The sequence below is a fragment of the Toxoplasma gondii genome, chromosome XII (genome assembly GCF_000006565.2).
Source record: "Toxoplasma gondii ME49 chromosome XII, whole genome shotgun sequence".
NCBI lineage: Eukaryota > Apicomplexa > Conoidasida > Eucoccidiorida > Sarcocystidae > Toxoplasma > Toxoplasma gondii.
In genome coordinates, this window is record NC_031480.1 from 2,694,390 (window position 1) to 2,719,940 (window position 25,551).

The 25,551-nt window shown below is 54.7% G+C and overlaps 3 protein-coding genes across 3 annotated transcripts; 1 reads left to right on the forward strand and 2 right to left on the reverse strand.

Moving 5' to 3' along the window:
* The first annotated feature begins 671 nt into the window (after window positions 1–671).
* On the forward strand, window positions 672–20,103 carry TGME49_246170 (ARID/BRIGHT DNA binding domain-containing protein). The gene is made up of 12 exons (XM_018780773.1): window positions 672–6,306; window positions 6,769–7,316; window positions 7,675–7,775; window positions 8,139–8,257; window positions 8,819–9,640; window positions 9,844–12,693; window positions 13,213–13,387; window positions 13,874–13,935; window positions 14,345–14,447; window positions 15,166–15,374; window positions 15,931–18,546; window positions 19,050–20,103. Exons 1-12 carry the CDS (start codon window positions 6,073–6,075, stop codon window positions 19,350–19,352), a joined length of 8,142 nt encoding a protein of 2,713 aa, XP_018634911.1. The 5' UTR covers window positions 672–6,072; the 3' UTR covers window positions 19,353–20,103.
* Window positions 20,104–20,209: 106 nt separating this feature from the next.
* On the reverse strand, window positions 20,210–23,415 carry TGME49_246178 (hypothetical protein). The gene is made up of 2 exons (XM_002366985.2): window positions 23,265–23,415; window positions 20,210–22,575 (listed from the first exon to the last, which is right to left on the reverse strand). Exons 1-2 carry the CDS (start codon window positions 23,383–23,385, stop codon window positions 21,554–21,556), a joined length of 1,143 nt encoding a protein of 380 aa, XP_002367026.2. The 5' UTR covers window positions 23,386–23,415; the 3' UTR covers window positions 20,210–21,553.
* Window positions 23,416–23,434: 19 nt separating this feature from the next.
* Window positions 23,435–25,381, reverse strand: TGME49_246182 (hypothetical protein; the record flags this gene model as incomplete). The annotated part of the gene is made up of 4 exons (XM_018780774.1): window positions 23,435–23,894; window positions 24,439–24,559; window positions 24,890–24,944; window positions 25,370–25,381. 4 exons carry the CDS (start codon window positions 25,379–25,381, stop codon window positions 23,435–23,437), a joined length of 648 nt encoding a protein of 215 aa, XP_018634912.1.
* Window positions 25,382–25,551: the final 170 nt, after the last annotated feature.

Below are 25,551 nucleotides of genomic sequence, written 5' to 3' on the forward strand. Positions count from 1 at the left end.
GAGCGTAAAGAAGAGAGAGGAAGCGAAGAGATGCGCCAAGGCGTAAAAGGATTTCGAACACAGAAAGGTGTGGGAAGGAGTCGTGGAACAGGACGCCGAGGCTCGCGTTCTGGGTTGGTCCGTCAAACCCTGAGACTCGATGCACGCGCGTCCACGAGTTTTCCGCTGTCCACGTGTACACTGTTCAGGTGAACATGCTTGTCGGGGTCGCCGTTCTCAGGAGACCGTCTCCAGGCCGGGCGACTCGTGTGTGTGATGTAAAATTTTGAACAGAGCTCGAGAAGAGCGATTTTGAAGAGTGGAAGCTTTAAAGAGCGAGAAATAAAGCAAAGAGTTTAAAGACAGGGAGAACTCGACTCAGTCGATGCTCTCCCATTTTTGTCACTTCAGGCCAAGCACCGTGTGAGTAGCGGGGCGGCCGTCTTGCAGGTGATTAGAGCTTACAGTGCGTTATCATTCTGTGTTTGAATTCGCGTCTTCGTGACTGGACTTGGCGTTTTCGCGAGGGCGGCTCTGACCACGCCCGCGCAGGAACTAGGAACCAAGAAAGGATGCGCGAAGAGGTTCGCGGCCGAGACTCATCAAAGAGATGCTGGGATATATATATATATATATGTATATGCATATACGTGTATATGTATATATATATATATAAATATGCATGTATGTCTGCTGGTGTGTGAGGGTGTGATTGGACGGGAGGTTCAAGGAGGGTGTTTAGAGGTGAGGTGGAAGGAATGGAGGAGGAAACTTTCTGTGCAGGACAGGAGGCAACTGAGGTGAGAAACCACAGGTCAGATCGTGAGACACGAGCGGGAAAGAGTGCGGAGCTTGTGATCCTCCGTCGAGTAAGCGACGCAGCTTCGTATTTGCTGTTGGAAATTCAAAAGCGTTCCGCCTCCACATGCGTTCGCATCAGTTCATCGTGTTGTTTGGGATCGAGCCTTTGTCAGGGGATGCAGACCGCCCTCGTCTCTGCGGCCAAAAAGCGTTTGCTGTTCCACATTCATATTTTTTCCTCTATTCGTTTTCGGCTTTTTAAAGAGTGTCACAGAGGCCACAGCAGAGAGGTCTATTAGTGGAGAAGGTACTACCAATACCCAGAACAGCGAAACAAGCAACTTAAGTAGGCAGTCATTAGCAGTTTTTGTGGACATTCGAGCGCCACTGTTTTTAAGAATGCACTTCGTCTCAGAAAAGAGTTGCAGTCTCGTTTGCTGTTTCGAGAAACCTGGTTCGAAGGGACACACTGTTCGTAGACTAGCAGCCACTAACGGGGGCTGGTCGCTTTCCGTTTGTGGACTCTGTCAAGGGGAGATTCTGCGTTGTCGCTTTCGTGACTGGTGCGTTGTCAGTGCATTTTGGGAACGATGTTTCCTTACTAACGAAGGCGTTTCCTCAGCGGCGCGCGGTGGGGGTCCCAGCGTCGGCAGTGTTCATGAAAGTGGCGTCAGTGAATGCTTGAATCGCAGTGCTCCCCGCGGCAGTGCCACCGAACGCCTGTTGGCTCTGCGGTCGACGGAGACTTGAAGAGAGACAAGTGCATTATGCGTGCTCTTCTCCGGAGAATCACCGCCCAGAGTGGCTGCCCTGAACACAAAAGGGGTTGTGGACGGGCAGCTACAGTGACATCAGGTGTATGTACACCCGCCGTTGGCAGCGACGGACTCGTGGCTTTTTTTTCGTCTTTTTGACATGCCAGTCGAGTCACAGTAGACATAACAGGGAGCAAGTGGAGACAGATTTCCCGTTGCGTCTTTGTCGTTCTCAATTCGCGTACTGGAGCTTGGCCGAAGTTCTGTCATTCTGCAGAGTGTCTGAGCAGATGTTGTGGTTTGTTGGAAATCTCCCCCTCGCGTCAGTCCGTTGCCCTGCCGCTTGGCGTTCCCCGATTCTCCCGTTTCCCTTTTTCCCCCACTGCCACTCTCTGTTACAATGCAGAGAGACCATCGCTATTTGCCGGGTCGACTTCGATGTCGAGGGTTCACTCTTCGCGGTTCTCGGTCGCGTGATCCTGACTTTTTTTAGTACACGGAAAAGCATTCTTCTCTCGAACCGTCGCGGTAGCGACAAGACAAATGCGACACAGGATCCAGCGGCGGCATGGTCTGATGCTGCAGTTCACATCATCGGAACATCTTGAATATCTTTAGAATTTCCGATTTCAGTATCTTCTGTAAAGTCGTGTGACAAAGGATTTCTACAGACCTTCTAGTTCAGCAAGCGTTGGATAAACCGGTGCCAGGATCCACTGTTTTTGAGCGCTCTTCGTGCCAGTCCATCACCAGGCGAAATTTCTCGGCCACAATGCATACGCGCTCGATTTTAGTTGTCACTTTCCCAGTGGTTTTTCGTTCATAGACATCCAGTAAACTGGCTCACTGCAACACATACGTATCTGCTTCACATTCATTTTCGAAGGATATTATGTAGGGTCGGTTCTTGTAAATGTGTGTGTGGACACGTCTGAGTAGCGTGACGGGCACTGGTACAAACCGTGACTGGATCCACAAGGTAGCGAACATTCAGAAAGTACTCTCTGGAAGGAGCAGTCGGTTGACAACTGACATGTTCGTTCTAATAATAACGTAACGCAAGAACGCATCAGCCGTGCAAACGGAAAGAAAGGGCCACACACTGAGTGACCCTAGGAAGGTTAGCATGTCTGCTTGTCCATAAAGCTAGCACCACGTGTATACGGCTATGTTTATCAAGAAAGAAAACTCAAAACCAGCGACGAGATATCAGAGGGTATTGTGCGCAGAAAACGACGTTTTCGTGTGATTCTCATTACGCAGTGAGCTGAAGAGATACAAGGCACGTGGCACGCATGACTCGCTTTACTTAAACGGCAAAAAGACATCACGAGTTCAGATTGGTTGGTACACAGTATCGCACCTAGGACCAATTAACTCAGTGAAATGGTCCAGGGTCGATGAATGCTGCGTAGCACGCCTGTGGTCGCCACCATGGCTGGATCGGCTTGCTCATATTTTGAACAACACACTGAGGCATTAAAAAAAGCGATAAACCTATGCGGATGTGGAGTGCCTAGGACATTGAGCGTGATTGGAGTTACGAGTGACAGCCGAGATCTTTCATGAGAGTGTTCCACATTATCACACTGGACTGCGTTACACATTTTCGCCGCGCGGGGTCCGCGGATGCAGCCGCTGCTCCAGATGCATTCATCTCGTACCGACAGATAGGCCGTTACATGCATGAGCCCATCGTTATATTTTATGGTCTTGCGTTCTCGCATTGGTGTAATTCTTGAATCAACTTGAATGAACAGACGCATTATGGAACCTTGGACCCCGAATATGGCTTCAGTTTAAGTAGCCTGAGCTCAGGCGGGATTTTCTTGTCTACAAGCGAAAGGCGGCACTGCAAAGCATCCGTGGAAACACGTGGAGAGCTCATAAGCTTCGGAGAGTTCTCCATATTCTCTCGGGCAAATTGTACTGTGCTCTTCCAGGTAAAAACCTGGCATTCTTGTTTGCGTGAAACACGTGGGGTTTCTCACACCAGCCGTTTCCTGCACGAGGCTTCGCGTTCCGATCAAGCGCATCACTTTGCCAGCTCAGTTCCCCCATGAAACAGTAGCAGACGATAGATATTTAGACCCTGGCGTGACTAACCAAAGCCAGACATCAATCCGTAATGATAACGATCTTCCGTTTTGTGCCCACCTAGCTACGCTCACCATGTCAGTTACCGTAGTGTTGTCGCACGCTGCGTGTTGACCAGAGATACTGCAGGAACACACTGCGCCAGTTCCACCGGTCCATAAACGGCTTACTCCACAACAAGTCCTCAGACTTTCCCGTCCACTCTTTCACAACATCTGAACTGGCAAATTCCGCCGAGGGGGGTCCACGATACACGTGCAGATCTACGTGGATGTCTCTACGGCTTGAACCACACCCAGGTTTGCAAGAAACGCGGATCAAATGCCGTGGAGGAAGCAAATCCACGAAAGGAAGCAAGGTAAAGTCAGAGCGGCGGTGTTTAAACCTTTTTTCACAGGCTTCTTCCGTCGTTTGCCTACATACTCTTTACTCGTACAGAGGGCTGGAGAAAAGATGGCGGGGTGTCCATGAACCTCGAGACCAGCAGAGTCAGCGGGGAAATGCGGCTTTCTCAAAAAGACGTCGCTGGAACGAGGACTCTGCGACGCATTCTGCAGGCGTTTGGGCTGGAATCACAAGGGAAAATTGATGGACACTGAGCTTTCTCGCGGTAATGTATGCGTGTGTGTCTCGGCCGTAAAGCACAGTGCGCACCAGCGCCATGTCGCCGGGCACTGCAGCGATCGCGGTGTACGTACACCGGAGAACCCTCCAGTTCCGTGGCGCCGTTCCTCCGCTTGTTTGCAGTCCAGTTGTCTGCCTTCTTTTCTGGAGACAGGACAAGTTTCCCTGGAGAAGATCTCGTTTTTCGAGCCCTTTTTCGTCCTCGGTTCGAGTCAGGCTACAGTGTTGTCTGTGGCTTCCACCGCCCTCGTGGAGAAAGAGGGAGGTGCCCCGATTGGCGGCGGTCCCCTGGGTACCTTCCAGCGGTCGTTTTTAAATTGCATGCGGAACTCGTCTGGACTGAGGAGTACCGGAGCCTCGAACGATTGTCGCAAATCGTCTTCCGTACTTTGTATTCGTTTCTCTTTCTCCCCACATCCGCGACGGGGAACTTCTTTGTCTCTACACTGCGGTGGACGAGACTGCCGGAATTCCGCCGCGCGCTGGCATTCGTTGTGGCACTCGCCTGTCTATACACGCCACTTTTCTCGCCTTCTGCCAGGAGCCTCGTGACTTTTCCGCGCCTCCTTCTCTTTGTTTCTACAGGCAATCCGGCGCCCTCGCTTCCTTTATCTCGTCTCCAGCTGTGCATCGCCTCTGCGTCAGAGACTTTGCCTTCTCTGTCTCCAACGCGCACTGTCGCCGCTCCCCCCAAGAAAAGTTGTTTAGTTCCCGATAGATGTGTATTTCTCCCCTTTCTCTGTCTTACGCAGTCCTGCTCTGCGGATTTCGCACCGCGTCTCTCCGCTGGAGTCTTCCTCTGCAATTCTCGCTCCGCGCGTTCCCCTCATCCGGCCGTGTGCCCGAGCTGTTGCGGTGTAGGTCTTTCTCTCGCCTCTACATGAAGAGACAAGGCAAGCAGTCGAATGCGGTTGGTTTCCGAGCCGTTCTTTTTCACTGGCCTGTCTTGACAGAGAATCCGTTCGTCTCCCCGCGTCGACCTTAACACAGTCGGGGAAAACGCAGAACAAACGGGCGTCGTGCAGGTGTCTACGGTGGGGCTCTCGGTCGGCTGGAGTATGGTTTTTGTGTGTCTCGAAAGCCGTTTCCTTTCGAATTCCGAACCCTCGAGAAACGCGGGTGTGCGCCAGTGCTCATGCAGAGACATTGCAGGGACGCCGGCGAGCACCCATAAGCGTCCTTTTTCCGCCTCTCCTTCTGTGCGTCTCTCCTGTCATCTCACAGTCGAACCGGTTTAGGTGTCGAAGGCCTTTGCTTTCCGGATCTAAGTTTTCGTTTTTAGCATGGTTTCGCGAACTCTCTGCATATGTTTGGGTCTCTGCCGGGCTTCTCGTGCATGCGCGGCTGTCACGTGCTGAGGTCGAGGTTGGCTAGCAAGTCGAACGAGAGAGGGCGACAGGTGAGGGCTTCTCTCGCCTTTCTGTGGCGACGCTTGTTTCATTGATTGCCTACGGATTCGACTTGATCCTGCTTCGGGATCTCTCTCCGTGTCCGCTGAAAGAAAGTCGAGTTCCCGCTGCTCTCTCGCCACACATGGACGGGGCCCTGGCGCCCACCTCCTGCGATAGGAGGGGGCCGCTGCCTTCTGCGGGGTGTGTCTCGCGTCCCTCTTGTTGATCTCGTGATTCAGTTTTTGTGTTTCTCTCCTCGAGTCTCTGTATCTCCCCGTCAACTCGACGTTCTCTTCGCGCCTCGTCTCTTTCCGGCGCGCGGTCCTTCGTGGCTGGCCTCGCTCTGCGCGTGCTCTCGCCGCTCCGCCCTCGACTTCTTCTTTTTCTTCCTCGTCTTCTTCTCTCCGGGCTTCGCTCTCCTCAAAATGGATCGTGAGCAGTTCCTGGAGAGTCTGGAGAAGTACCACCTCGAGCGCGGGCACCCGTACGTGCCTGGTCGGCTCTTGGGGCAAAAGGTGGATCTCTACGAAATGTTCATGACGGCGATGAAGCAGGGAGGCTTCCCGAGAATCAACAAAAATAACAAGTGGGGATATCTCGCCAAGCATCTCCGCCTCGTCCCCAAAGACAAACCACCCTCTGCGCAGGATCTCGAGCAGGTAGGCGCACACCAGCAGGATTCGGCGCTTCCGCCTCGCGCGTCTCTCTCCTTTTCTCGCCGCGCAGAAGACCCGCCTTCTGCGTTGTCAAACGCGTTGGGATGTGAATGCTGCCTCTTTATCCAGCGGAGTTCTCTGCACAAATACAGATCCTGTAAATACAGCAGGTGTCTATGCGCAGGAGGACCGCGGGCAGACGAGGAGAAAGAGGGAGAGGGACAGCTCTTCGTCTGCGCAAAACGAGGTAGTGTGTAGTTTACGCGAGGGTGCAGAAACGCGGCGAAGCAACGGGAAGTCCGCAGCAGGAGCAGGGAGACCCACCGGAAGCAGCTGTCGTGACGAAGCGCAAGACTGTCTGGGCTTTGCGTACTGTATGTACAGAGGGGAGGACATGCTCGCGAGCAAGGAAGGTCACACTTGCATCCTTGTCACTCTTCTTTCCTCTCTGTTCTCGTTTTTCAGGTTAAACGCTACTACGTAAAATGGATTCGACACTTCGAGGGCGAACGCGTGCCGCAGCATATCAAGAAGGATTTGATTCCTCCAGGAATGGAGCTGCCTTGCAAGCGCAGCAGCTCCTCTTCCGCGCAAGCAGGTGTCTCTTCAGGGGCAAGGCCTGCGGGCGGGGCTCTTGGCGCCGGACCTGCGGGACTTTCTCCCAACGCCAGTCTTCTCTTCGATCCGCAAAATCCTCTCGCCGCCTTTTCCTCGACTCCCCCAAACTTCTTCCCGACGCTTGGGTTCGGCCCCAACGGGGTTCTGGCCGCCAGTCCCTACTTTGGTCTCGCAAGCGGCGGCCCCGCCGCGGCTTCGGGCACGGACTCGCCGCTAGTTGGGCTCCAACTAGCCTCGGCTCACGACGAGCAACTCCTGGGGTTGGGCGGCGCGGGGCCCAGAACAAGAAACGAACGGAGACTCGCGCAACAATTCGGCGCCGCCTCTGGATCCGCAGGCGCCGCGGGACTCGGCCCCGGCGGCGGAGTGTTGGAAATGAATCGAAAAAGAAGCAAGTGAGATACCTAGAATCCACTTCGGCTCTCGATTTCTTTCATTGACGTCTCCCTCACCTTCCCCCGTGTATCATACAAACGAATGATCGTCCAATTGTTCTTCGTTCTCCTAATAGACCATTTATAGATATAAATATTCTCATGTGGAAGGATATATACAAATACATTCATATATATATATATATATATATATATATATATATATGTAAACGTATGCGTGTATGCATGCATGTATATATATACATGCATATGGATATGTCGCGCCCTTTGTTTCGTATTCGTTCTCTGCGTCTCAGCTTTGTTCATGTGCTTGGCCGCATACTCGCTGTTGCACCGTTTTCTGTTCTTTTCTTTTTAGGCTTTTCCTCAAGTACTCTCCCGAGGCTGTGGCGGAGCGGCGGTGGAAACGGAGAAGGCGCGAGGCGCTGATGGCGCGCGGCATCCTTCCTCCCGCAGTCGGTGAGCATGCAGACAGTCTCGGGTGGCGTCGCGGGTGTATGGACACTTGCCGGTGCGCCGCACGTAGAGCAGGAGCCACGCATGCATCGATGCATGCGTAGATTGGTTTTTCCTGGACGGGGTGAACAGCGACTGAAAGGAAGAGGACTCCGTTTCTCAGGTGGAGCTCAGCGGCAGTGTCTCTGTGCGCCACATCGTTGCTCTGTACTCACAAACGTACCGACTGACGCGGACTGGCCGCAACAGTCGCAGCCGGCGCGAGAGGCATGCATCTGTTTTTGCGTAGACATTTTTTATGAAGAGCGGCTCATTTGTTTCAGGGCGCTCCCCGGCGGTCTGTGCGGCGTTCTTGTTGAACTTCAGATGTCTTTCGGCTGCAGCAATGCCTGGAGGAAAGACGCTTTGCACCTGCAGACTTCATCTTCGCGCTAAATATTCTCTACCGCCTCTCAAGTCCGGATCGCGGCATCTCTATTCAACAGGCAAGTCCCGGCACTCGTGCCCGCCGAACACACATGTTACGCAAATATGCATTTGTGAAAATGCATATAAGGCTACTTGCATACATATATGTGTATATGCATATGGAAGTGAACGTACGAGTCTTCGTACAATCTAACAAATAAATGTACGTTTATTCACGTAGATGGTGGTATTAAGTAAGATACATACATATCTGTGCATACAGACACGTTTATACGTGCAAATAAACATTTAAGGATAGACGCATATATACATATGTATATATATAAATATATATAAATATATACATATTTTCAAATGCATTTGAGAAGTTGCATGTCGTGTGGAGACGGGAGGCGCAGATCTCCTTGGGCGTTTTTTTTGTGGCGTGGAGTCTCGCGACCTCTGGTGGGTGCGGCTCTTGAACGGCAGCATCTGCGTCTGTGTGTATATCCATTTACTTCTTCGAATGCTCCTACATATGCATGCGACTATATATTTTTCCGACGTCTATGCGGTGTGCCTGTTTGTGGGCCAGTGCGGAGTAGCAGACGTGCGGTTTTCCTGGTTTTTTTTCGCAGCATCCCGGTCTCGTCGACCAGCTCAGCGGGATTCTAACGGAAGCAGCTTTGTCTGCTCGTCGCTCTCTTCTTCGTCGTCTCCAGCCCTCTGTTTCGCCAGACTGGCCAGCGTTTTTTTTGTCGATTTTCGATGCGGAATTGCCGCCAGCCTCTCGTGTGGCGCTTCTGCATGACCCGCTGCGGCCGGCGGACCTCCTCCCGCCTCTCCCCTTCTCTTCCTCTGGGGCGTCCGCCGCTACCGTCTCTGAGGACGAGGCCAGTCTCCACATTGTCTCTTTGGTCGCGGCGACTTTGAGCAACATCTTGTTTGAGGCAGGGAACGTGAACTTCTTGGCGGGCGTCTCTCGCCAGTGTCTCCTTGACGCCTCCGTAGCGGCTGGGCTCCAAGTCGCGCGGGAGGGCGACAGAGACAGAGTCTCCGAGCCTGCGTCCGGAAGCGCCTCTTCCTTCTGGGAGGAAGTCTTCGCCGCGGCGCGAGGCGCTTCTCTTCTCCGCACCGGAGGCCCCATCGTCCACGCTGCCTCCGGTGGCCGATTCAGTGGAGTTTCTGGAGGCTCCAAGAGCCTTTCGACCGCGGTTGCGTCTCCGACTGCCGGGTGCCTGGGGGCGGCCGTCGGGGAGACGACCGTCGCGGACGGCCTCCTGGTGGCTGAGGGAGGAGGCAACAGACACGCAGAAGAAGAGAGGAGACTAGCGGTCCTGCGGGAGGACGAGCGGCGAACAAGGAACGAGGTGAATGCGGAGTTTGCAGACGAAGAAGAAGAATGCAGCGAAACAGAGGCCGTCGAGCTGGAGGAAGAAATTCTTCTGGGACTGTCGGAGGTGCGTTGAAGAAGGAAGTCTTGAGAAGACTTCAGTGTCTCTGCGGAAGTCGTTTTCTTCAAATGTCGTTGAGATTCGTCGTCTTCAGGGAGTCGGTTTGTCACGCGTTCTCCCGTTTTGTGTCCCAGACTGCCCCCTTCGAGATTCGCGATCTTTCTTGCAATTCAAGCCTCTGTTTTCGGTTCTCCGCGTGTGCTCTGCAGAAGTCCGACATCGCGTTCACGCGTCAGTGCCGCATGTTTCGGCGACCTCCGTCCTCGTCCGGGAGCAGCGAGGCGTCGAGCCTCACTGGCGGACTTCTCTTGGGCGCCTTCTCGTCTCCGGGCTCCGCGGGTGCCGGTGTCTCCTCTTCGGGCGCCTTGGGCTCCAACGGCTTTCTGTCTCTGTCGAGCGGCGGCGGCCTGGGCGCGAGCGGAGACGGAGCGGGGCCCTCCGGCGGGCGGACTCGAGAGCAGGAGCGACTGGCGGCGCGCGTGAGGGAAAGGACTCTGAAAGGTTTAGCGTCGGCGCTCCTGTCCGCTCTGGACTGCTGTGCCATCGCCGCGTACGAGGGCGAACGTCGCATTTCTACAGTGTGTACAGAGAGCGCGATGCGGATGCTCGACGCCTTCCTGGTACGGGAGAGGAAGCAGAGGCAGACGCAACTCTCGAAGGCCGTCGACGCAGCCTCGCCCGTGGTCTCTGGCGAGCTCGGAGCAGGAAAGCGAGCAGGCGACGGCGAGAAAGAAGTGGAGGCAGCGGTTGCCGAGAAAGGCGAAGAGGTGGAAGTGTCTGCGGAGAAGAAGGTGGGTGAAGAGAGCGCGATGAAGGAGGTCAGTTGGTCGCCTCGACACAGAAGCCAGGGCTCGGACGCTCCCTGTCTCCTTCTGTCGAATGCGAAGAAAGCAGTGGGAGCCCTCGCAGACGCTCTTGCGGCGGTGGGGGACGACGAAGCGAGAGAAGAAGGGAAGGAGCTCAGAGAGCAGCAGGTCTGTCGCCTTCTGGTAGCCGCCGCCCACGGCGACGTCGCGCAGCTTCTCCAGCTGCTGATTCAAGAACAAGCGAGTGGGGTCGCGCGTGAGGAAAGCAACGCCGCCTCCTTTCTTGCCGAGTGCAAGCGTCAAGAGACACGCGAACTGGAGGCGCCGGCCTTCGGCCTTCTGGCCGGCTACGGCGCGGCGAGGAAGGCGGTGGCCATCGCTGCCTCTGGGCGAGAGGCTGGCCTCATGAGGGCGGAGGCCGAGGAGCGACGGCGCGCGGAAGGCCCGATGGAGAAAGACGAATCAGGAGACCAGGCGGACGGCGGCCGCGCGAGGGAGAGTGCGAGGGAGGAGAAAAGGAGAGATCCCTCGGCGTCAGAGTCGGAAATCTCCGCGTATTCCTGTTCCTTGGCTTCACCGGATCCGAGTGCAGGCGTGACCGTCGGTGTCTCTTCTGCGGGTCCTCTGGCAACCGACGTGGAAATGATGGAGACAGAAGCCCCACAGAGACAGAGGTCTTTCGAGAGGACTCTAAACACCCGACTGGAAGGCGAGTCTCTGCTGCCTACTCTTTCAACTTCTCCCGCGAAAGAAGTGAATCGTCCGAGCGGTGCAACGACGTCTGTCGTCGCGTCCGTGAACGGGGGAAGGCTCGTTGCGTCTTCCGCCTCCCTCAAGGGTCGCGCCGTCGAAGAGGTCGTCAGTTCCGCAGAGGTCTCTGAAACGCAGAACTTGCTTTTTGGGCCTCTGGTGTCTCTCGTCGCGGAGAACTCGTCACCTCTTTTTTCTGCGAGTATCTTGCGACCTTCGGGCAAGACCGAGAAGGACGGCGACAAGAAGGGACTCTGCTTTTCGCAGTCTGCCTGCGGGTGCCAAACGCCACCTGTCTCGCGTCTTCCCGGCGAACCGCGCCCGGAGGGCCGAATGCGCGAGGAGGAGATGGCGAGGAGGGAGGAGGCTGAGGGAGAGGAGACGCCAAGCGAGCCGGACGGAGTTCTTGCTTTGGCAGCGACGCCTCTGCTGCTGGGCCATCTCGAGGCCGACCAGTCGGAGTTCGCTTTCGATTTCGCGGCCTTCCTTTCTCCTGGGGTGTCTCGTGAGGAGGCGGCGAGCCGCCTGGAGGCGCTCGCGAGGGCCGACGGCCGCGCCGCGTCGCTGGTCTCCCAGAACCCCCTGGTCAAGCAGTTTGTCTCCGACCTCGGCCTGTTCAAGTCCCAGGCGACGGTGCGGCCGACGAAGAAGAAGAAGGCGTCTCCCTTGGAGAAGGCGAGTGCATTGTCTCTCGACCGCTTTCTCTCCAGCGAGGTGTGCAGAGCCCTGCAGGCGGTGCAGCGCGTCTCCGAAGCGACACCGGCGTCGCGGCTCAAGCAGCTGGCGTTCTATCGCCACACGGCGAGGATCCTCGAGTCTCTGCTCTCCTTCTCGGCTTCGTCTCTGGGGCAAGCCCCCGCTTCCTGGGAACAGCCTCACGGCCTCGCCGCCTTCCTTCTCGCGCTTCAACTCCTGATGCTCGGAGATCCACAGACCCTCGGGAAGGCTCTGGAGCCTGTCTACTCCCGCGTGGTTGCGGCGGCTGCCCTCCTCCTGCCGGGCATCGGAACGCGGCAGCTGTCTCCTCCCCACACCGGCGCGGAAGGCTTGCGGGGTCCCGAGGCCGAGAAGAAGCTCGACGGCGACGCCGAGAGAAGAGAGGGCGAGACGAAGCCCGACGTGGAAGGGGAGAGACACCGGGTAGAGAAACACGAGAGCGAGAGACGCGAGGGAGAGAAGGAAGTCGGCGAGTGCGGGGAAGAAGAGGCGTCGAACGAGAAGATCGCGAGAGAGAAGAGAGCGCAAGTCGAGGGCGAGGAGACAGGCGCCATCGGAAGCGAGAACAAGTCTGCGTCGAAGGGGAAGAGGGACGACGCGAAAGCGAAGGACGGCTCTGCTGAAATCTCGAGACGCGAGGAAGACACAGCAGATGGAGAGCTCGCAAATGCCGAACGCATTCGCCTCGCCGGTTGGGCGAAGCTGAAGGAACACAGCACCCAACTCAGTCCGCATCTTGAAACCGGCATTGCATGCGTCAAGGCCTTCACTGCCCTCGTGGCTCTGGTGAGGCTTCAGCGCAGGGAGGCGCAGTTGCAGGTGGAGACAAAGACACCTGCCTTCTCTTCCTGCGTCTGTATGACCAGACGCGAGCCGAGTCACTTTAAATAGCCGACGAAGGGCAATTGCTAGATTGCTAGCAACCTGTGGGGATCTGATGGAGCAGCTGGAACCGCGCGTTCGATCAGTCGTCGTCTGACCAAAAACGCCTCCTTTCTGGCTGGCGACGGAAGCGCCGTCTCTCGCTGGTGACTCAAATGCTCTGCGTTTCTTCTTGCCCTTCTCTCCCCTCCCCACTTGTTCCGCCTGCGGGCAGGTGGCGTTCCTGCGATGTGCCATGTTCGCTCTGCTCTTGAATCTCCGGTCTTTGCTCTCCGACGTTTTTTTCAATTCTGTCTGTGGATGTTCTCTTCTCTGATGTTTCGTGTCGATGTCTGCTTCTCCAGAGTGTAACCTCCGACCTCTGATCTCCGCGCTGTTTCTACGTCTTGTCTGTCGCGCATCCTTGCTCTGCGATCTCTGCAGCTGCCGCCCCCTCCCTCGCCTTCTCTCTTTGCTTCTTCGTCTTCTCTCCTCTACCGAGATGCCCCGCAGTCTTCTTGGCTGGCCCTGTCCTTCGTTTCCGCAGTTGCTCGTTTCTTGAAATCTCTCCAAGAAATTTCTAAAACGCGCATTCCCCGCGTTCTCCAGTGCGCCCCAGGTTCGTCTCGTCGTCTAGTTAAGATTTGGTGTAGCTTTTGACATAAACTGTGCTACGGCGACCGCGCGGCACTATAGAGGAACAGGTTGCTAAGTTTTGCAGTCTTCTTCTCTGGGGAACCTGGGACCTTTGCTTCGCTCGTCTCGGTTTCAAGACGGAACTCGAGAGAGCTTTTGTGCATGTCAACGAGGCGGAGGCGCCCTGAGACATGAATGCTTTTTCACTTCGGGGATGGACTAGGCGACGGCTTTTTGATTCTGCGTTTCTCTGCAAAGAGACCTGCGCATGCGTTTGGGTCTGTGCCCTGTATACCCCACGATTTTCCCTGTCTCGTTGTCTCTGTTCTGTCACTCATCTGTGGCCGGCAGTGTCTCTGCTACCGAAGTCCCCGGGTGTCTGTCATCGCTCGCTTTTTCGAAAGCAACTCTTTCTGGAAAGACCCGCCTCTCTGCCTGTGCGGTGCCGGTGCCGCTGCATGCGTCTCAGGCCTCCACTTTCTTCAGGCTGTCGCCGAGTTCGCATCCCAGATGCTCCTCTTCCGCCAGACGGTATGTCTCGAAAATAAGCCGAACCGTGTGTCGAAACCTTTGGAGGGCCTCGAAGCTTCCGTGAGAGGGAACAGAGAGACACCGCGACAGAGAGGACGAGTGGGGAGCGCAAGTGGAAGAGGGGGACAGAGGGTCGACGAGGCATCGAAATAAATGAACAACACAGAGGAAACAAGAGAGTCAGAAACAACGGCAGAAGGTGCCAGTGAAAGTCGAAAAATCATCTTTGGGGAAGGAGACTTTGACAGGAGACACAAAGAACATGCTGAGGAGTCGAAAGGAGAAGAAGGGATTTTTAGAACAGACAGAAATGTAGCTGATGAACCGCGGTTTCGTCGCGGGTGTCGGGCAAGTCAGGGCGCTTAAGGGATTCGTTGTGAAATACATTTTTTCTTCTTCAAACGATCAGGCTATCTACGCGCACCTCGAAATTTTCCTCGCGGTTGCTTCCGCCGTTCTGGAGCTCGAAATTTCCGTGCCGTCAATCCAGCTCCCGCGGATCCTCATCAAAGGTGATTTCCCCTTGCCTGGCCCTCCTCTCAGACATACAAAACAATAAATAAATATACATATATATATTTATATACGAGGGGCGGAGATGGAAAAGACAAGCTGAGAGCGAAGAACACTGCATGCCTGCAGCTTGTTCGACAAACTCACGTGAAGCACCATCAGTGAACAGTCAGTGAAGGAAAGCCCATTAAACCACCGAAAGTCGAACATTTTTTGTCACCCCTGGCACCAGATAAATCTATATCTCTGTATATTTATATCTGTATCTATATATTGAGAGAGACATGCGGATATGAATGTGTACCTGTGCATCTGCACATGCAGCTGCAGAGAGCTCTCTGTTTACTATATTCCTTTTCCGCATATAAGCCTATCTGTATATGTCCGTTGCCAGATTCACCTTTGTCTGTTACGTTGAGTTGCCAGACGTCTGCTTCATAAACAAGTCTTCAGCTGCGTCTCTGTTTCCCAGGTTCCCTGTCTACAGATACATACGTACATATATATATATATATATATATATATATAGGTAGATAGGTAGATATTTATATAGATAGGTAGACATAGATAGAGAGATATAGGCATAGATATATATATTTATATAATTGTATATTTGTATATGCCTAACTTTCTGCACGGTTCGTTCCCCGTCCCGTGTGCAGGATGCGCTCTGGTGGGTCAACGGGTCCGCGTGTCTGGCCGGTGTGGTGATTTCAGCTTGCCTCGCAGTGATTTATCTGACAGCCGACGGTCCGGCGGAGGCTCTCTGTGAAGTCCTCGAGTGCGTCGGCAAGCCATGCGGAAGGGAGACGCAGGAGACATCGACGCGCCAGCGCCAAGGCAGGAAGCGTCCCTCGCCTGCCGCCGTCGAAGCCGCTGCGAAACTCTTCATTGCGCCGCTTCTCCGTTTCCTCCAATTCCGGATGGTCCGTCTCTTTCCAGATCTCGCTCGTTACCTGTGTCTTTCGGTGTCCATCTTCGCATGTCTTCATATACGGTTCCCCTTCGTCTGGAGGTATCTGTTTCTATGTGAATGGCTGTCTATCTACAGTTGCCTTCATCGATATCCGTCTGGGTCTGGCGACCTCTGTTCTTCTGTCTCTCTATGTGTCTGTGCCGAGTTTCTGCATTTGTGCTTCTCAGTCTTCACTCTTCCCGGTGCATATCGATCTGCGTCTCTTTTCTGCTTCTCTCTATGTAAATGGAGATCTCGACCTATATTTCTACCGAGTTACGCAAATCTCTCTGTCTCTGCATATATATATATATATGTATATGTATATATATGTATATATATATATATATATATATATACATATGTATACATGTTTATACCCTCCAGATTACTTGTGTGTTCTTGGTGGCCTGCGTGTGGCATGGTTTTTTCGGCTGTCGTTTTCTCTTTTCCCCCCCCCCCCCTCGCCCTCTCTCTCCTCGTCGCCGCTTCAGAGTGTCTCTTTCGCTTCTTCCTGCCTTTTGCAGCACCGTACCGTGAGGCTCCAGTGTCAGAGCCAGCTGGCTGATCCGCTGGCGCCGTCGACGGCGCTCTTCGAGGCAGAGGCGAATCGCCGGCTAGTGTCTCCGTTGTGTCCGAGTCCGTTCGCGACGGTGATTCCTCACTTCTTCGTTTCTGCCTGTCCCAAGGGCTCCGTGTCTCTGGAGAAGAGCCGGGGAGGCTGGGCCTATTCACACTACATTGGCGCAATTGACGAGATCCCGGACGCAGCGTGGCAGGCAACCAAGGCGCCGCCTTCCAAGCCTGGAGAGCCGTCTGGCGAGCCCAAGGCGACCGCGCAGGCTTCTCCGGCTGCTCTGTCGGCCTTGACCTCGCGCCCCGACGACGCGGACTCAGCACCCCAGGGGCCTTTTTTCACCGCGCCGAGGGTCCCGCTGGGGGAGGAGAGCGCCACGCCGGGTCTCTTACCTCTCTCTGAGGGGGAGGAACGCGAGGGATGGAAAAGGCGAGCGGGTACGGAGGACGACGACTGCGAGACGGAGGCGTACAGACGGTCGGCGCAAGTGATCGCGGAGTGCGCGTTTCCGTTCGTCGTCCCCGACGCCGCCAGGGCGCGAGACGAAGAGAAGGAGACTCCGAAGACTCGCGCCTTGCGGACAGAGGCCGTTGGAAGGAAAACCGAAGATACGCCTACTGGAAAGAAGGGGAGCGGCGAGGGCATTGGCGCCGTCGCGATTTTCCTTGGCCAGGGAAAACTCGACTCGGACGCCAGTTCCGGAAAAATGCCCCGACCCCGCGACGTGGGCGGCGGACCCCCGAGCCGAACTCGTCAGGGCCCTGGAACCTGCGAGGCGGAGCCGGCCGAGCGGGCGGGCGCGACCGTGCTTGGAAAGGATCCACTGCCGGCGCTGTCGTCTCTGTTGCCCGGAGAGAAAGAACGTGAAGAGGAGCCGTCGCCTACCAGCTCCTCTCACTCCGCACTGGAGAAGAAACGGGATGACGGAAGCGACGTCGAGGGGCGCGAAGACGACCGCGAGGAGACCTCTGGGCCGTCGCCCCTGTTTGGGCAAGACGAGACGCACGGAGCGCCTCAGCCTTCGAACCGGGACGATGAAGACAGAGGGGCGTCGGCCAACGCCTTCTACGCGAACGCGTCAGGGTACTACCCCTCCGGGCCTCCAAGTCAGGGCGATCCCGCCGGGGGCGCGTCCTATCCATTCTACTACGCTTCTTCGGAGCCGCACGGCCCCTCGGCTCCAGGCATGTGGCAGACTGCGCCGATCGGGGGCAGTCCCCAGGGTCCCGGGATGTACCCTGGGTCGTCGTTCGGGCCTCAGGGCTTCGCTGCTCAGGCGCAGGTCGCGAATCGAGTCAATCCGCAGGGGCAGTGGATGGGCATGCACCCTTCCTCGCAACACTACGCGAGCTCGTACTTCCCGGAGAACTACTACTCTTCCTCTTCCTCCTGGCGCCAGCAACAGTGGCTGCAATGGCAGCACGAGCAGCAGCGCGCAGTCGCCCGCCAGGTCTGTGGGGCGGGGTCTGCAGGGTCTGGCGGCGGAGACAGTCCATTCTTCCCTTCGGCGTATCCACACATGGTGCAGGGACAGCCGCCTGTGCAGAACTGGGGCGGAAACGCGTACCAGGGTGGCTGGCAGCCGGGCCAAGGCGAGAGCCGGGATATCCCGTTCTTCGACGTCAACAGCGCCGGTGCACCCGCGCTCGGGGCCCCAGGAAGCCAACAGGGCGCCGGAGGGGTCGCCGCAGGGGCCCGCGTCGGGAACGAGGGCGAAGAGCCCCAAAACGCTTGGCCCACCCCACACATGCAAGGCAGCCAAGAGGCCGGCGCCGTGGGGCGGAGCGAGGACCCGCCGGAAGCGACTCGAGGTCCGCCAGCTCACCGGACTTCCCACCCTGGAGTTGCGCCCTTCGAGGCGAGGCCTCGAGACGGCGAGTGTCCAACTTACCCCCGCGAGATGGGAGGTCCCCATGGCCCCGACGCCAGACCGTCGCACCCGAGCCTCGCTCAAATGTCTCCTGGCTACACTCCTGCGTCGGGCCAAGCCCCCGTCGCTTCTTTTCTCCCGTCGGCGCCCTTCGGAGCGTCCCAGGACCGCGCCCAGATGTACGGCGGGGCTGGGGCTCCGGGCCAGGAGGCCCCGAGGCCCGAGGCGTATGGGTCTGGGGACCCGGGGACCCTGGGAGGCGCCTCGCAGGGCGACGGCGCGCATGCGGCTCTGCGAGACGATGCCAGCTGCGCACACGGTCTCCTTCGGGAGAGTGGGGAAAAGGAAGAGACACGAAACGAGCGCGAAGAACGAGAAGGGAAGGGCGGGTGTCGCTCGGGGTCCCCGACCTCTCCCGGCGCAGACGGCGCGGGAGCCTCTAAGGCGCCGCCCCGGCCTGCGGCAGTGCATGCGGCTTCCCCAACTGGAACGAAGAAGAAGATGAAGAAGGAAGACCTCAAGGCAGGGGTCACAGACAGCCTGTCTGCTGCTGCTGTCGCTGCCGCGGTTGCCTTTGGAGACGAAGAGGCCAAAGTCGATGAAGACGTTTCCGTGGGTGTCAGTGCCCTTCTTCTTCTTGCCTCCAACTCGCTCACTCTGCCTCTCCTCAGGCCGCATCTGCCGACCATAACTGAGGTGAGGAAGCGAGAAACACAGGAGAGCGAACGCACAGAGGGAGGGACGGTGTCGCACGGGGATCTGTGCTGCAACTCGAATGGGAGGAAAAGGAGACCACAAAAGTCTGGAAAAAACGGAGATACAATGCGAGTCTCCGCTTTAACTAGGAAATAAATCATTCTATGAGTAACGAACTGGGTCGCGGAAGTTTGAAGGGTCGCTTTCCGCCTTCGAAAACAGGCTCGACATTGAAGCAAATGTGTGGAAGATGTAACGTGAAAGAATGCAGATAAAAGTTCATCTCTAGATGGAGATGGACATTTCGCGACAGGTGCTGTTTAGGTCACCGCGTCCTGACAAAAGAGGACATCACCCTTTTACCCTGCAGGCGAATTCTGCACGGACAAGAAACACAAAGAAACAACTGCACATTCATGCATACATGCATATATATAAATATATATATAAATACATACATGCCCATGTTTCCTGCGTACGTCTTTTTTGGGTTTTGTGTGCAGCTGGCGTGGTACAAGACGACGGCAAGCAGTTGTCTGTTCTCCGTAGTGCAGGAATTGCTTTCTTGTTTCCGCGATGCCCCGCCAGTTCACTTGAGAGGCTTTCATGACGGCGCGGCTTACTTTCCTTCGTGTGTGAAAGAAGCGACAGGGACAGCAGACGCAGCGAACGAAGCAGCAAGGAAGGCGCGCATCTCGGAAGAATTCGCCAAGCTGGGCAACTCCCAGCATCTGCTTTGCGTACGCAAAGTCGGACAAGCGGGAAAGCTGCTGAGTGTGCCAGAGATCATCGAGATGCGGGGGTGATCTGTCTCTTCGGTGGGCCTTTCAGCACCAGAGAGAGAGATGGAGAAAAACGGAGAAAGCAAGGCGTCTCTGTGTCCTCAGTAGCTCGAGAGAACGTGTCTTTTGCCACTCGGGAAGTGAGGGGATTTGCGGTGCGAGGCGTTAGGAAGCATGCATGTCTTCAGAAAAAAGCCTGGGGAGTTTGCCGTCGCGGCATGTCGCGTTCGTCGGGATTGGTTGAGAGACTGCGACGCTGGTCAGTCTTTCTTTGTGCGCTTGGTTTCAAAAAGCTGCGAAGTGCAAAGGTTGGGCCGCTCTACAGCATATACGCAGCGTTTGCTGCTTCTCGTCCCTAAATCCTTGCAAAGGCTGTCGGACTCCAACTTTTTTCTCTGCTGCGTTCGGCGTTCTCTCCTAGCGTCTGTGGCGTGGTCTGTCGCTATTCCCTTCCGGAGGAGTGCGTGGTTTTTCATTTTTCTCTGCTTTTTGGAGTCCGGTTCTCGATCTTTCTCCATTTCTTGATTCTCCCCTGTTTCTCGCATGTCGCGAGACTCCTCGCCGAATTGTGCGATGGTAGAAACACGGAGAAATGAGATTCTTTGTTTTTTAGTCCAGAGACGCAGAAAAGTAAAGACAGTCTTGTTTACCGGATCCAGCTTCGGTTGGGCTAAAAGTTAAAATGGCCATTCCGGTAGAAAAAAGAACACACCTGAGCAGACAAAAACTTGCAGATCTGCGGGAAATATCAAGACAAGCATTCTCAAACGTATCCATATATCTATATCTTTATCTATCTATCTATCTATATATATATATATATATATATATATATATATGCATATACGTACTTCTCGGTTCATTTTTAGATTCGTTTCGGAGTCTTTTGAAGGTGCTTCAAGCTCGTTAGGGAAACCTCGTTGAGTTCGGAGATGGCCGGTGGCCGTGAGTCGTGTAGCGATCTGTGATTCCTGACGCAGAGAAGTCGCAGGTGTCTTCGAAGGAAGAGCAGCAGTCGACCAGGACCAGTCCGGTGGCAAGGTATAGGGTGGCTGCTCTCCCCTGTCGCATGTTGCTATTGGAACATCACGTATGCCAGTAACTAGCTGACTGTACGATCATTAACGAGTGCCGGACGAACTGCGCGTACGAGGGAAGTCTGCAAGTCTTCGGAGTAGTACGCCGTTCGCTGAAGCAGGGCCAGGGGGGCCAGAAGCGACCGTATCCCTCCCGTCACGCGACTTGCACACAGCAGACGCAGAAAAAAGTCCAGTTTTCTCCGTAAAAGTTTCAGCCTTGGAAAAATATCGCAAGAGCGAAAAGGGAACTCTGGACTTGTGGAAATGAAGTGCGTCGGGACGAGGAGACAGAGTGGCGCAGAACCGAGAAAAAGCTGGAGTGGGAGAAGCGACGAGAGGAGGGCTCTCCTGCCTCATGTGTGGTTTGCTGTTCTTTTTTGATAAAGTTCTTTTGAAAAACCAAAGACCCCGAAAGCAAGAGAAGGACTACAGAGAGGTTGGTTTCGACAGCGACGCGGTCAGCGTTTTCGATCCGTCGACCGTGTTCCCCGTCTTTTCTTGTCTCGACAAGAACAGACACTTTTCGAAGAAAACCCAAAAAGAGAGCTTTGCTCCATTCTCTCTTTTTTCTGCTTCGCTCGCGGATGTGAAAGTCGGAGAAAACTTTCAGAATGTTTTCAGAATCCGCCCTCAAGTGGCAGCTGACAACATAGGAGGGAAACCGGAACAACGATCTAAAGAGGACAACGTGAAAAGAAGCTAGGGAACAGAAGCAAGAAAAATAAAAGAAATGGTAATCGGATATCGGCGGGAGAAGGTAGAGATCCTCAATCTCCCTTTCACGATCGTCTCTTCTAGTAAAAGATAGAAGCAACGATTCGGCAGGGAACCAATCGCTACAGGATTTAAGTGAGAGTCTTCCATCCTATTTCATGGTGTGTACAGAGACGGTGTCTGGTGAGACTGGAAAAACAATTGAAAAAAATGCAACCTTGCATTCTACCAGGGCGCCTCGCCCCCTCGGAGACGGAACCCAAATCGTGGAAGAAAATGTTTCTGCGTTGGCCTTCCTTGTTCCCACGGAGCGCTTAAAAATCTTCGGACTAGACCAAGACACACAGGCGCATCATTGGAAACACAATGTCGATGAACCCATCGAAATACACACTGAAAGATACACACAAACTATACACAGTGACTGACTATTCAAGAGTGCACAAAGAGGAGGCGATGGCGTTCTTGACAAGCGTCCTGAATTGTCAGAGGTTTTTCTTTTCCAGTTGCCACGGACCGGAAGTGGTGATAGCCGAAGGAGAAGAGCATGCAGACCATGCTGAGGAGCGTCGTGAAGGCGAGAAGAAGCGTGAGGTACGATTGTCTCCGCGTCCGCTTCAGAGCCCTGGTGACGCACATGAGGCCGACCGCTCCTGCGGCTGCGGCGACGAGGAAAAAGTTCAGTGAGTCCACAAAGTTCAGGCGACCCAGTGTCGCATACTGCAGTGCGTTGGCAGAAGAAGTGAAGAAGATCATGAAGTTCGCCGTAGTCACTGCAGACAGCGAGTTGAGTCCGATTTCCAGCAGCAAAGGCCCTTTGATGAGGCCGCCTCCGATCCCGAGAGACCCAGCCGCGACACCCGCCAAGAGCGAGAGAAAAGGGTACAGCACAACCGTTCGCGGGGACACCCAGCCGAGCCCCCCGTGTTCGACGTCTTCGTCTTGAATCCCCAGTTGTTCTCGTCGCCGCTTCGATTTGAGGAGCCACCGGGCGTAGAGCGCAGTTGCAAAGACATGGAAAGAAATCAGGAACAAAATCAGCGCCTGCTGCCATGCCTCCCCACAGACGACGGCCACAGGGCCGCCTGCCGCCAGGAGACACAGTGTATTGACAGCGACGTCAAAAATCAGGTACACGAGGCTTATCCACGAAGGGTGGTGCTTCGCCTCCAGTATCTCTCTGCGCTCCTTCAGAATCACTGCACTTTCTGCCGAAGACGAGGGCAAAAGCGCCTCGCCTTTCGCTCCCAAATCGTCCGCTTCGCAACCCTCCGGAAGCGGATCCAGTAGCACCTGCGGTGTCTCCATCATTTCAGCTAGCGAAGACACCGCAAGAAAGTTCTCGCCGCACGCGGGTGCCGAGGAGGCGCGCGGCTCCTCTTCCGCCAGCAGCGACGAAGTTTCTTCTTCTCGGTCTCGTGTAGACAGCGAGTGGTGTTCTCTCGACAGAACGGCTGAGGAGAAATCGCAAGAGGCGGCGCCGAAGAAGAAATCAGGGGAAATGGGGAAGACACAACAGAAAACAAGAGGTTTACAGGCGAAATGGCGAAAAAAACGCTTTACGCACACACAGGCTCATCCTTATTCATGTTCGCACTCGAGATACACAAGTCAATGAGACACCCAAGCCTCTCTTTGCGTTTCTTCACCTTTTGTTTACTTTCCTTGAGAGAACAAAACTCCGCTCAAAACCCAGAAGCTCTGGATGCGATGTGACGCGAAACGTTTCCCCTTATCTCCTCGTCCATGTGGGACGTAAGAAAGCTCACAGCACTGTGTTACACTCTACTTATATATATGTATATACATATATATATATATATATATAAATACATATATAAGTATCTGTGTATATATGCATGTACGTGGATATACGTTGTCTGTCGCTGTCAACGTTAGTGATGACAGCAGTCCGGCAACTCCGCCTAGAGGCTAGCAGATGCCGCGGAAGAGCACTGAAGCCGTAGGATACAACCCGGTAGAACAGTCCAACAGTACGCTATAGAAGCTGGCAGAGTGAAGAAGAAATAGTGGTGTCGATAAGGGTACCTACACAAATATGAGAACTTGGAAAGATGAGTGGAACCGCTGTCTTCTTCAACTGTGTTTCGTCCTCAAGTTGGTTTGCACTTCCGGTCCTTACCGGCTCTCTCCGCGAGTAGACGCGACTCCGTTTGGTATTGAAGAAGGCCTCTGCGCGTAGTTTTGTAGGTCGTGAAGGAGAGGACGAGGACGAGACAGCTGATGATCTGAATGTCGGTCATAACGATGTTGAGGAGAACTCCCAAAACGCCTCCCAACAGCGTAAAAGGCTCAAGAATCGCTGCCAGTTCGTACGAGATGAGCAGTAAGTTTCCAGAGGGTTGTTTTCGGCCCAAATTGAAGAGGACCGACACCAAACAAGCTCCGAAAATCGTGACTTTCGACAGGGGAACAGCTTTGTGTACATCGTTCAGAGCCACTACGTACCCGGGGATGTACAGCGCGCCGCCTCCCGTCCCCGCCGCAGCCGCGAGCATCGCAGCCATGAAGATGCAGCAGGACAACACAGAGCGAACCCAGACTTCCATGGTGTCTGACGGTGCGGCGTTGGAGACAGAACAACTTGCGTCGAAAGCTCGCAGTCAAGCCGAAAAGAACGGTTGGCGGAGAAGAGATCTCGAGAGGAGAAAGGCCAAAGATTCCACTTCGGAGAAAAACTTTGTGTGGCCAACACAGACAAGGTGGAGAAATGGAATCGTCAACATTGCGTCTCGTGGTGCCGCGAAGAAACCTGGAGAAAAGGCGAGGAGACAAACGTAGACGAACGAAATCTATTTCTCATGTCGTCTTTCTTCGAGGTTGTGCTTGTCCCCGCATTTCAAGAGATGTTTGCAGGCACAGACAACTAGGAGACTCAAGGAAGACGAGACCTGTTTGCCGCTGGTCACCGCCCTTGCTCATGTGCTCAGAGATGCGAAGAGGTTGGGGAGGGAAAAGTCAACGGTAGGTTTGGTCTCTGAGTTCGTGCTTCTTCGCCTTCTTGGTCAAGATGTCTTTCAAAAGATACGGAGTAGCAATCCAAGACAAACAGAGACAAAGGGAGTGGCAACTGCGGTTGACGAGCGGATGACAAACAAGACGAAGCGGAGAGACTGATACGTGACGGAGAGGAAGCGAAAGAAGAAAAGGGACAAGAGAAATGAAGGGTACGTGGAAGACCGTGAAGGGGAAGCGAGTCGCAAAAAAGTTCTCGCAGGCTGGAAGAGCGCATTTCCTCACATGGCGCGATACAGGCGCCAGATGCGTGAGGAAAAAGGCAATCAAAAGCAGTTTACATGTGGAGACGTTCATGAAACGAAGGCTGCGTCCGAATGCGGATGTGCGAGGCGCATGGGTTCGTTCGGTAGGACAGTATACATATCAGAGGGTCCGTCGACTGGCTGTAGGGCAGACTGCCTGCAGCAAAGAAGAAAAAGCGAAACAGTTAGAGACAGACGATCACAAGGACGGTTCTTTTCAGAAATGGATACTGAAAAAGATGAGCAAAGTGACAATGAAGCACAGATACAAGGCAAATCAGAGAACGGGAAGTTGCGGTCACCGCGGAGATCCGCTTTGACCCCGGCAGATTTGAAACGCCGTCCACCGCGGCGCGAGAGAAAGGAATGAATCGAAGAACAAGTCGGTAAAATGCGTGAAAGACAACACCCTTGGCTGGTTTGTTGCTTTCACGTGGAAGCTGCGAAAGGAGATGCAAAAGTTGGGAGGAAATTCTCAAACACTCACCACGGAAAATGAGGAAGACCCGGTGGTGACAAAGCCGCACCGCAAAACGCCGGCACTTTGCCAGTGACAGAGCGTCCGCGTTTCAAGTTTCTTCCCGTGAGTTTTGTTCTGAAAGCAGTGGTGACAGAGAGAGCCACGATTTTCGCTCTGAAAATATGGACGAACTCAACGGCCTACGTGGCGAAGTGGTGAGCAGTTCCAGTCATGAGAAGTTCACCGCTCATGAGCTACAGACAACGCGAGCGCCGCAGAGATTCGTTGTGTCCTCTCTCTTTCCGGTCGCGCAGACTGCTAGCCACTCAAGATGTCTCCACCCGCATGTCTCTACGCACATGCAGGTGAGCCAGGTTGCCCTGAAAAAGAGGCGCAGAATGGAAGTTTAGTGGAAATGGAGTGGCTCTGGATCGGTGGAGGGTTGACTTCCGTGCCATTTTGCAAGGAGTGTAGAAGGGAAAGAGTCCCCTTCTTGCGAGTCCGTACCGCGCGAGCCATGCCTGCCACGGTTCGACTCGGCAGAGAGACTGGGATACCAGGCTCGTGACATCTGCAGATACACATGCATGCCGAAGTTAGATCCTAATCGTCATATTGCATCTGCCTGGCATACAGGTGTGTTCAACGTTTTGAGTTAATTTGTCTCGTCAGGCATCCGCAAAGAGGGA

Bases quoted from the DNA above. Each gene is read 5' to 3' on its own strand.
- TGME49_246170 (XM_018780773.1), top strand. From the start codon at position 6,073: ATGGATCGTGAGCAGTTCCTGGAGAGTCTGGAGAAGTACCACCTCGAG. The intron at 6,307-6,768 runs GTAGGCGCACAC...CTCGTTTTTCAG, and splicing joins CTGCGCAGGATCTCGAGCAG to GTTAAACGCTACTACGTAAA. The intron at 7,776-8,138 runs GTGAGCATGCAG...GTTGAACTTCAG, and splicing joins CATCCTTCCTCCCGCAGTCG to ATGTCTTTCGGCTGCAGCAA.
- TGME49_246178 (XM_002366985.2), bottom strand. From the start codon at position 23,385: ATGACCGACATTCAGATCATCAGCTGTCTCGTCCTCGTCCTCTCCTTC. The intron at 22,576-23,264 runs GTAAGGACCGGA...ATTTCTCCTCAG, and splicing joins TCTACTCGCGGAGAGAGCCG to CCGTTCTGTCGAGAGAACAC.